This window comes from Lactuca serriola, chromosome 8 (genome assembly GCF_051521515.1).
Source record: "Lactuca serriola cultivar US96UC23 chromosome 8, Lser_US96UC23_V15, whole genome shotgun sequence".
In the NCBI taxonomy this organism is placed as follows: Eukaryota; Viridiplantae; Streptophyta; class Magnoliopsida; order Asterales; family Asteraceae; genus Lactuca; species Lactuca serriola.
This window is the reverse complement of record NC_136415.1, coordinates 129378192-129389014: the sequence shown is the minus strand read 5'-3', so window position 1 is coordinate 129389014 and position 10823 is coordinate 129378192. Positions and strand designations below refer to the sequence as shown.

Below are 10823 nucleotides of genomic sequence, written 5' to 3'. Positions count from 1 at the left end.
TCTCAGTGATTTCCTTGAGGTATAACTCGGTTTCCCTCTGTTTTCTTGCTTATTGTCCCTTGTAACTACATGAAAGTCCTTCTTGAGCCTTTCCCCAATCTTGTTTGTGTAATAGGGTTTGTAATAAGTTGTTTAGCCTCTAGATCTATGCATGATTGAGCTCCAGGAGCTTGGATCTATTGCCTTTATGGAGCCATATTGCATGAAAGCCCTAGATCTACCCTTTTAGTGCATTTTGAGCCTTAAAACCTTCATTGGTGTTTATTTACATGTAAAGTTGGAAACTTTACGTGTTAACCAGGCCCTAGAAACCCAGATCTATGTATGGTATGAGCTGGATTCAAGCAGAATCACGTGTATAGTATTTGAATGTGGCAGACTCGGCGAGTCGTTCATCTGACTCGGCGAGTCCCCGAGTTTTTCCCCCTTTTTGTGTTGCGGGTTGGAGTAGTGAGTCATAAGGTGTGACTCAGTGGGTTGGAAGCCAGACTCACTCATGTAGTAACTCGGCGAGTCAATGCCATGACTCGGCGAGTTCAAGGCAATCTTCTTGCCTCAGGAACAGACTTGGCGAGTTGTTCATACAATTCGGCGAGTCTCAGCATAGAGTGTTCTTTGGATGAAGACGAACTCGACGAGTTGTTTATACAACTCGGCGAGTAGGATGAAGGACGTTTAGTCATCAGTTTAGAAGGAAAACTCATCGAGTCTATGTCAAACTCGACGAGTAGAGACGGGACAATGGTCAGACAAAGGGATAGGGACTCGGTGAGTTGGCAGGCCAACTCGACGAGTCGGGTAAACTGGAAGTTGACTTTGAATTTGACTCTTGGTTTGGTTAGGGGTAAATGGTCATTTACCCTGAGGTCGATTAGCAGCATTTGACTAAGTGTTTGGTGGGAATTACAGCCGGAAGATTTCTGGAGCAGCAGCAGCAGACAGACCGTTCCCACGCAGATCAACAGCTACTACGAGGTGAGTTACCTTCCAGTAGCGGTGGGTCTACGGCCAAAATGTCGGCCCACCAGTAGGAGTTGTATGTTAGATGATTGTCTTTGTGATATCATCTAGGTTTGCTACTACCTGATATGTTATATGCTGGCATGATATTTATATGTGATAGTAGTAGAGTTCGGTTGTTAGGAACGAAGGGTAGGTCAGATACCTCAGATATGTCTGACAGTATGTGATGATATGTTTACATGCTATGTTATGATATATGTGATAGTAGCAGTAGGGGGTGAAATAGTCCCCGAGGATCGGTTGTTAGGATCGATGGGTAGTCAGCACCCCAGAATGGCTTGACATGGGTAGTTAGCACCCCGGAACGGCTTGACACGGGTAGGTCGGCACCCCAGAATGGCCGTACCGGGTAGGTCGAGCGCCTTAGGATTGCCCGAAAGTATGTATGATATGTGATTGTATGGTATGTGGTATGATGGGGGAACTCACTAAGCTTCGTGCTTACAGTTTTCAGTTTTGGTTTCAGGTACCTCTTCTTCGAAGGGGAAGGAGCTGGCGCGGTAGCGGCACATCACACACACGCTTTGTATTCCGCACTATGAGATCTTCCTGGGGATTTGTACTTTGACGTTGTTATGTTTTTATAAACTGGTTTCCAGACACGCACATCTTTGATGAAATGATATAATCGGTGAATGTTTTATTTCTAATGTTTTGCTAATTATATGTTTTAAAAATGAAATTTTTGGCTCGTATTTTTGGGACGTTACAGAGTCAAAAACAAAAAATCATCATTATCACCATAGAACTATAGTTACCTAATTAAACCAAACATGCATTATCAATAAAATGAAAAATTACTCGCATTCTAACCTTTCATTTCAATTAATGAAGATGCGACTTCGTTTAGATTTTCTCTTGAAGACATTTACTGATTTTTCAAACTTAATTTGCATAACTAACAAACGAAAAAACTAGGTCTCAATGCGATAGAGAAAGAAAAAGAGGGTTTTTGTGAGAGTTTCTAAGTGAGATTTTGACCGAAAAAGGAAAGAAGAATATAGGCAGTTACAATATCATAGCATCTGCAAAACTAATATGATTGTTTGTAAAATTACAATACCAACCCAAACATGGTTACTAACGGCGTTAATTTGAATAGTTAACTATTTATTTACAATTATGCCACCGCCGGATTTTACAAATAAAGATCATAAAATCAAAGGGCTATCCACCTATTTCACAATTTCTAATTTTTTATTATTCTCAAGAGAACCAACATACACACACACACACACACACACACACATATATATATATATATATATATATATATATATATATATATATATATAGTCGGTCGAAATTATATATATAGTTACCGTTATGCAATTTTCCATTGGATGCAGCCCCGTTTCCACCCGTTGTCACCGTAACTCCTAATACCCTATCGTCGAAAAACGCAAGTCGGGGGTGGTGTGCCGTACCACGTCAGAGTAACACGGGTGCGCGTGGCCCATTCCTACCCGTCTTAGGATGGATAGTGATGACTCTAATTTATCTGACGATAATGAGGAATGTTGGATGGAAGAGAATAGAGAATTCGAAATGTTATGTGGGTTAGCTATGATAAGGATAATACTAGCTTGTAACATACGCAGGCATGTCACACTTTAGACTGCATGGGGAACATATTTATTAATGAAGTATTAAATGACCATCCTAGACGGTGTTACGAGATGTTTAGACTGCATGCACCAGTTTTTAGACAACTATGCATAAATATTGCTGCAAATTACGGACTATATCTATCGAGGAGTCAGTAAGAATATTCTTTATGACTTTGGCCTATGGATGTAGCAATAGATTTGTGCAAGAACTCTTTGATCATTCTGGGAAAACAATTCATATGCATTTCCATACAGTTTTGGCAACTGTGCCTAAGATGAGTATCGACATCATCATGCTAGCCGCAAACTATAATGATGAAGTTCCTGAATATATATTAAACAATCATCGATATTATCCGATGTTCAAGGTATTATCCAGTGTTCAATTACTTCCCCAAATGATTTATTTATAATATCTTTTTAGTATTTGTAGGATTGCATTGGTGCTATAGACAAGACACAAGTTAGGGCAGATGCCTGATCTTCATTTTCCATTTTCCAACGGGTGGTTAGTATAAATTTTTGGTAACACGAGTTTTAAGTTTTTAATACTTGTTTGAAACGAATAACAAATGTTTGTTTTCTTTATAGATAAATATTATGTTGTTGATGTCGGATACCCAAATACTAGAGAGTATCTTACTCCATATAAAGCAACTAATATTCGTTATTATATACTGGATTTTCGACGTGGACATACTGTTGCTATGTGTGAACCACGTGGACCGATTTTTTTTGACTATTACTATTCATCATTGCAAAATATCATTGAACGGACTTTTGAAGTATGGAAAGTTAGGTGGGCATTATTAAGAGACATGCATGCACCAAGCGAGTATTGTGATTGCATCGATGTCGATCCATAACTATATTATAAAGACTGGTAAGTTTGATGAAACATTTAATAGGGCACAACAAGAATCCTACATTCCTACACACAATCGTACTAGTAGCGAAGGTGACGAAGAAGGTCCAAATACACATCACACGAGTAATGATAACTCGTATATGACATCGATACGAGATATTATTTCACAATATATAATGAAATTCTGGAGATGAATGCAATATGACGTAACATATGATATTTTTTATGAATTATTTAGAATTTATTTTCTACTTTTGTATGGACGTAATTTTAATATTATCATGGTAAAAAAATGTTTAAAAAATTTTATATTATATATTTTGCAAAAAAAAAAAAAGTTTAATATGAAAGCATGCCATTTTTTTTTGTCATTTTACAGGTAGAAGCTAAGTTAAATATTTTTAAAAAACTTTTAAAAATAATTTATTGAATTTTTAACTTTTACCGCTTAAAAGCTAATCAAAACAATTTCTAAAAAAATATTATTAAGGGGGTGTTTGGGATTCTTTTTCGAAGGGAAAAGTCCTTTTTGTAAAAGATTTTTTTGTAAAAGACGTTTTTTTCAAAAGATGTTGTTTAAAAAGTGTTTGAGATTATTTTTTATTTTTCCAGCCTCAAAAGTTCAAAAAGACAAAAAATCAGCATGTATGACTTTTGTAAATACTAGTTTTTGTGATTTGCTAAAAATTGATTTAAAAAAAACTTTTCTATTTAACAAACAACTTTTAAACATTTCTAACTTTTTAGAAAAGTTAAAAATCAAAATGTAGATTTAAATAGAAAAACAAAAAGCCCTAAAGAAAACCTACCAATAAACATTATTCTAAAAAGGTTGGTTAAATGGATATTTTATTTTACCATTTAAACACCTCATATAATTTTTAAGGTTTTTTTGTTGGTTAAAATTACATTGTTTTTTAAAAAAATAATTAAAAATAATTACTTAATGTCTAAAAAATGTGTTAATAGCATCACCCTTCTAAAAAAAAGCATTCAAAAGGCTCCCAAACACCTCGTAGGCTCTAGCCTAGTGTAGTAAGTTTTAGGCGAGGTGGTTTGCGGCCATGTATGTATGGTTGTACCCTGGCCACGAGATCGTGTTCCCGACCACTCAAGTAACCTCCTGTTGATTCCTCTTCTGGTCTTTGTTATGTCAAATTCATCCCAATTCTCTCTGTCAATCGATTGAATCATGGATTATTATAAGGTGCTGGGTCTGAGTAGCAACGCTACCAAAGACGAAATCAAAGAAGCATTTAGGAATATAGCCAAGAAATTCCACCCCGATAAGCACTCTGCGTCTCCGAAATCCGTCAGGGACGGTGCCACCGTCCGATTCAAGCTAGCATCCGAAGCTTACGAGGTTTTAGTCGATGATCACAAGCGCGCTGATTATAATCTCCGTTCTAATCGTAGCAATCAGGGCGGCCCAAGTGGTTCCGGGTACGGGTATGGATATGGGTACACATATGATAGCAGGAAGAACCGTTCATCTAATTATGATTACTACAGCAAGAAGGCATCCGTTTCTAGGTTTCAGATCGCCCTTGGATACATAAACAGTCGTGCATTCCTTCTCAATGTTGCTTTTGCTGGGTATTTCTCTGTCTCTTGAACTAAAATTATCATGATTGCTTTTGAAATTGAAATTAATCATGTTTCTAGGTTTTAGTTCTTTTGATGATTACCGCTTTTCCGAAAAAGCATGATAATGCGATCACTTCCCACATCTTATTTGCTTCCCGTTCAATATCTCACATGCCTGTCTTTCTCTGTAAATTTGAAGACCATGAAAGTATGCATGATCATGAATCGTGATGTTGATCTTAACTTGCATGTATGCTCAAACTTGTTTCCCAAATGATGATTAACTGAGTGATATAGAAACTTTCTGCAGGGCTATATTAAGTGGTCTAGCGGTTGTTGAAATAGGCAGAGATGCAATCTGGAAGATGCAGAATCCAGGTGTATGTTACTTGTCCTTTGTAACTTACTATGTTTCAAGTGTTTGCATACCCAAAATTTACAGTTCAGAAGTGAAAATCATTCTGCTTTAACATTTGGGGTTGTGACTTATTTATGCAACAAAATACACAACGGAGTGGCTTTCTTACAAATTTATGCTGCCAACATTTACCAATGTGTGAAATGTGAATGTATGCATGCATAAATTGGCAAGTGGTTGAGTTTGTTGCATAAACAGGATAATGGGTGAGAGTGATATTGACAGTTGTGCATTTTCTTGTGTGAAGAAATCATTTGAAGAAGCAATGGAATCTATACAGAAGACAAAAACAGTGAAGGAAAAGGAATAATGAGGAGGTGTAATACTCTCCAGATTCTACACAAGTAACAGAAGATGAACACAAATATCAATGGTGCATTGAATCTGAAATGTAAGTTGTATTTTTTTTTTTTTTTTTTTTTTTTTTTTTTTTTAGTTTTTATCTCTGGAAAATTTTATTCACCTCTACTTTTTGGAATCCAGTATAATCGTTTCAGCCAAGAATAACATCCTCCTTTTTTTTTTTGGGTAAATAGCCAAGAGGGAGCTTATTGCAAAAGAAAAAGTGGACAATATTTGTTGTACAAAAATAATTAACAAGGTCAACAACAATTTTTAGCTATGATGTTATATAAATGTATCTAAAGAAAATGAATAGAGATATAAATATAAATGTAGGTGTAGGTGTGACATTGATGTGTATGTTATGACTTATGAGGCTTTATGTGCATTTGGTTATGTTATTTTGATGTCAATTCAAATAAAGTGTAAGAGTATGATATATTACAGAAGTTGAATTTAACCAATAAGTGATCTATCTATGTTTTATGTATATTACTAGTTGTATAACTGTGTAGTGGAACCAACAGAGATAAAATTTTGTTTATTGTAAACTTCACTAATGCAAACGCTTACAGGTTTTGGTTATTGTGATAACCAAGATGCGATTTTACACTTGGATTTTTTCGTTATTCTTTCCATATTTGTATATTCTATCAAGCATATAAATAACCGTTTTATTTACAAAACCTATAAACAATATCTCAAAGGTGAGACTCGATAAATAAACAATAACTTTTGTTCACGAATATAAATGAAGAATTCTTTTTCGATTATGAATTTTTGTGACAAATACAAACAAACAAGACAAACAAATCTGATGATCAAATTGCATACATAGGTGAAATCTTTAAATGATGATTGAATTCACGCCATGTAAAGACTCTATCCTCCACATAAACAGATATATGAAAGTGTAAACAACACTAGATACTGATATCTTTAAAGTGTAAACAACTCCAGATATATGAAAAGTTTGATATGGCAATTACTGGTTTATTAGTCTATACTCTACTCTCTACACTACACAATATTAGCTTTGCAAAAATCCCACCATGAGGCTACCAAACAAAAATGTCTTTTAAACTAAAATTAAAAAACAATGGTTAGTTTATAAGGGAAAATCCAAAAATTTAATCATTCCCAACAATTTAGGTTCACCATTTGACTAAGATTGGAGGGTGTGGGGTGCGGTTTCAGCTGATGTGACACTGAAACACCGCCCCCTCCCTACGGTTTCAAAGTGCGGTTTGGGAGCGTGGCAAGAATTGGGAGTGCCCCTTTTCTCTCTCTTCTTTCTTTATCTCTCCACCCCTTGGGTGTTGTAAAAAAGTGTTGTAAAAGGAGCCTAAGGGTCTGTTTGTGATTGCTTTTTAAAATGCTTTTTGACTTTTTGTAAAAACCAATTGCTTCTTAAGACAATGTTTGATGAATCTTTTAAAATAACTTTTAGAACTTCCAAAAAGCTAAAAGTTAAAAAAAGATGTTTGGGAGTTGTTTTAAAATAACTTTTTAGCAAGAACAAAAATAAGTTTTTGACTTTTTGCAACTTTTAAGTTTTTAGTTTTTGAAAAGTTAAAAGATGAACCAAACACATTTTAAAACTATTTTTTTTTAAAAGCAAAAAAATAAAAAATGACTTTTGTCATAAAAACAATCACAAACACCTCCTAAAATGCTTATTGACTTTTTGAAAAAACCAAAAATTTCTGACTTTTTAGAAAAACCATTTTTTTACCTATAAAATCACTATTTGTCAAACATTTTTTTTTAAATTTATTGACTTTTTGAAAAGCCAATAAAGTAATAAGTCATTTTAAAATGCCCTCCCTAACAAAATGAACCCTTGATTCTTTAATTCAAGTATATGAACCAATAGAAGCATACGTATTTAAAAGAAAAAATTACTTGTTCATCCTTTTTTTGGCTAGAAATTTCAAACTATTCATTTTGAAAATAAACCAAACTAAAACCAAATATTCAAAGGTTGTAACACAAATAATGTTTTATAGTTTGTATTTTTTAAACTTTAAGAGTTTTTTATAAGATAGTATTAATGTATATGTGTATATACATACGTAGTTATGTATTATATGTACGGGTGTCATAGGCTCATAGCGAAGGAATCTGATTGGAACAAACCAAAACCCAAATTTATTAAAAAATTGATTCTACACTAACTGGTAATGACAATACCCAAATAATACTTGTTTGGCTAGAAAAAAGTCAAATTATCTAAATCTTAGATAAAGGCAACACAAATGTGAAGAAAGAAAATCTATAATCTAAAATGTACTTGTATAGATGAATTCTCATCATAAATAGAAGGATTGATTTTCTACAAACCTCAAAAAATAAAAAATAAAAAAACTCTGGTTAGTTGATCTTCTGTTTCTTTTTCTTCTCTGGTTTTGAACGTCGCGTGAGCAACCTAAATGTCCATGATGCCAATAGAGTCGCCTCAATTGGGGCAAACCAATAAACAATTATATGCTCCTTTCTTTTATGAACACCAAATGCATACGCCCATCCAACTACCTAAAAGATTTATTAAAGCTAATAACTGTCAATTTTTGTCAAGTTGAAGAAAAAGACTGAAGTTAATGGGACAAGAATTGAAGTTAAAGGATACTAATACTTACAGCAGCTGGATTCATGCATCCACCAGTTAAATCAGATCCGAGTATATGAAGAGAAAATTTTAAGATGCTACTAATCCATGTCTTCATATAGAAACTGCCATTAATGCTTCTGTCAAGACCAAGTGTGATGAGCACCTGTGAGAATGTCAACAATCCTTCTGTCAGTGCACCCTGATGGAGGTTGATCACCAGCGCTGGCCCACGCCATAGCTCGGGAAATGTCTCAATGATAAGCCTCACTCCAACAATCGATCCAGCCACCTGTCATTCGTTCATAATCAAACATAAACCACCTTCAACTAACAAAAATCTAATCCCATTCCGAAGACAGGATCAATCTGAGTCGATACCAGGAAAACGGGATTGGCAGAACCCTAATTCATATCGCAAAAGATCAGAAGAAAATGATAAAAACTGTAACGGACCTGAAAGGGGATTCTTGCGATGTTGAAGAGAAAGGTGGTAAAAGTTCCATTGATGGCGGATGTAAAGACAACAATGGGATTGTACGCCCCGCCATCGGTGAGTTTAACCAGATGAGTAAACAAGAACATGTTGAGAATGGTGAGAACAGACCTAACGAATTCAGAAGCGTGACCGCTCAGCCCTAAAACAACGTGAGCAATTAATCTGATGATAATGCCTGACCAAATCCACATGAAAGACATTATCATGTCTGTGATCATCAGCTGCGCCATTCCCGCCATTTTTAGAAGTGGTTGGTTTCGATTTGACAACCCTCTTTTCTTTTCCTCAAAACGGGTTCAGTTTGACGAATTGTATGTAGCTTCAGTGAATTCTATCGATTACATTGAAAAAATGTGATATGAAGGCTCGTGGGTGTAAGAGGAAAAATGGCGAAATTGCATTCTTCAAAAAATTGCTGCTACCACCGGAAAGTATCGTCGTTTTCCGTTTCTAAGATGAGGATTTGATCCCATTTCTACCATTACAATTGTAACCGCTGTATGAATTTACCATTCAAGAACTTGTGGAAACAACCCTCAAAAATTCATAATTCATAATCTAAAAAAATATATTAAACATCTAAACAACTTATAAAAGGTTAAAATACATAACCATAATGATTGTTATCAATTAAAAATATACGGTAGATTGTTACATTATTATTTCATTTTCATATAATTTTACCATTTGAATTTGTATTTAATTTCTACAAAACATATTTAAACATTTTTTTTATTGTCGATCATTTTGTATTATAGAATTCTATTCCCTCATCGAAAAATTCAATGGTCATTGAATCGTGGTGGTTAAATTCAATCCATTGAATGTCAACTAAACATTAAACCTCCAATTATTCTATTAAATATCATACATTCGACTAATTGACCAAAATGAGGAATTAAAGATTTCATACATTCGACTAATTGACCAAAACGAGGAATTAAAGATTGTTTGGTGATGCTGCATCCCATTTTAGTTGGTTTATTTTCTTATTCATCGTATATGTTATTGAGATATGTTAAAAATCTTGAAAAATTATATAACATTGGTGAATTAATTTAAAGTAGGAATACATGTAGTTCCCTAATCAAATGAAAACTATAAAAACGATGAAATCAATAATACTTGTGACACGTCAAATCGGGTCGACCCAGTAAGAACCGGTTGGTTTGTAAAAAAAAAATTCTAAAACCCAGTCTACTTGGTCCCTAAAGACGGATTTTTGCAAAAATATAATTATTACTTTTATATGACCGTGTTACTATTCTTTTAAAAAAAATTGTTTGCAAATATCATTTCCTACAACCAACAATGTGAGAGAAGTTGTATTGTTTTTTAATTCCCTTATAACCCTTCAATACTTCATCCTTATATTTTATAACATCAAAAACCTATATATCTTTTTCTTTATCTCTTATGTGAGATAAGTTTTCATAAATACTAGATTAAAACCCGCGTTAAACGCGGAGAGCATATAAAATAACATTGAATTGTAAACATATATTACATCATAGGAAGCATGACAATTAAAAGTAGATTACCATAGCTATTTTAAATTCATTAACATACATTACATTAGCTATTTTAATTTCATAACAATTAAAAGAATAAATAAAAAAAACTAATAAATCATAGAATAATATAAAATATTAAAATAGTTCATTACAATAAAAACAACTATGTTCGAATGCAAATTAAAATATATATAATCAGTAATATCGACTTGGCATAGTCACTGTATCAAAATCAGAACGGATTGAAAAAACTTGTTGAGAATGATGTGCCGGAACCACATACTCAATCGTATTTCCTCTAAAGAAATATAGGGTATTGTTTCTATAACCCCACCATTCATGTGCACTTTCATT

At 33.9% G+C, this 10823-nt stretch overlaps 2 protein-coding genes across 2 annotated transcripts; one reads left to right on the top strand and one right to left on the bottom strand.

Annotated features, from left to right (window-relative positions):
- Window positions 1-4511: 4511 nt before the first annotated feature.
- Window positions 4512-6315, top strand: LOC145070620 (Chaperone DnaJ-domain superfamily protein). The gene is made up of 4 exons (XM_079017577.1): window positions 4512-5097; window positions 5399-5468; window positions 5754-5897; window positions 6043-6315. Exons 1-3 carry the CDS (start codon window positions 4694-4696, stop codon window positions 5814-5816), a joined length of 537 nt encoding a protein of 178 aa, XP_078873703.1. The 5' UTR covers window positions 4512-4693; the 3' UTR covers window positions 5817-5897; window positions 6043-6315.
- Window positions 6316-8064: 1749 nt separating this feature from the next.
- Window positions 8065-9437, bottom strand: LOC145069170 (putative aquaporin SIP2-1). The gene is made up of 3 exons (XM_079016125.1): window positions 8913-9437; window positions 8488-8748; window positions 8065-8383 (listed from the first exon to the last, which is right to left on the bottom strand). The coding sequence occupies exons 1-3, from the start codon at window positions 9192-9194 to the stop codon at window positions 8222-8224; spliced, it is 705 nt and encodes a 234-aa protein (XP_078872251.1). The 5' UTR covers window positions 9195-9437; the 3' UTR covers window positions 8065-8221.
- Between the last annotated feature and the right edge of the window lie 1386 nt (window positions 9438-10823).

Excerpts from the sequence above, each read along its gene's own strand:
- LOC145070620 (XM_079017577.1), top strand. The coding sequence starts at position 4,694 with ATGGATTATTATAAGGTGCTGGGTCTGAGTAGCAACGCTACCAAAGAC. Across the intron at positions 5,098-5,398 it reads CTCAATGTTGCTTTTGCTGG|GGCTATATTAAGTGGTCTAG; the intron begins GTATTTCTCTGT and ends AACTTTCTGCAG. Across the intron at positions 5,469-5,753 it reads GGAAGATGCAGAATCCAGGT|AAATCATTTGAAGAAGCAAT; the intron begins GTATGTTACTTG and ends TCTTGTGTGAAG.
- LOC145069170 (XM_079016125.1), bottom strand. The coding sequence starts at position 9,194 with ATGGCGGGAATGGCGCAGCTGATGATCACAGACATGATAATGTCTTTC. Across the intron at positions 8,749-8,912 it reads TCGCAAGAATCCCCTTTCAG|GTGGCTGGATCGATTGTTGG; the intron begins GTCCGTTACAGT and ends AACGAATGACAG. Across the intron at positions 8,384-8,487 it reads GATGCATGAATCCAGCTGCT|GTAGTTGGATGGGCGTATGC; the intron begins GTAAGTATTAGT and ends TAAATCTTTTAG.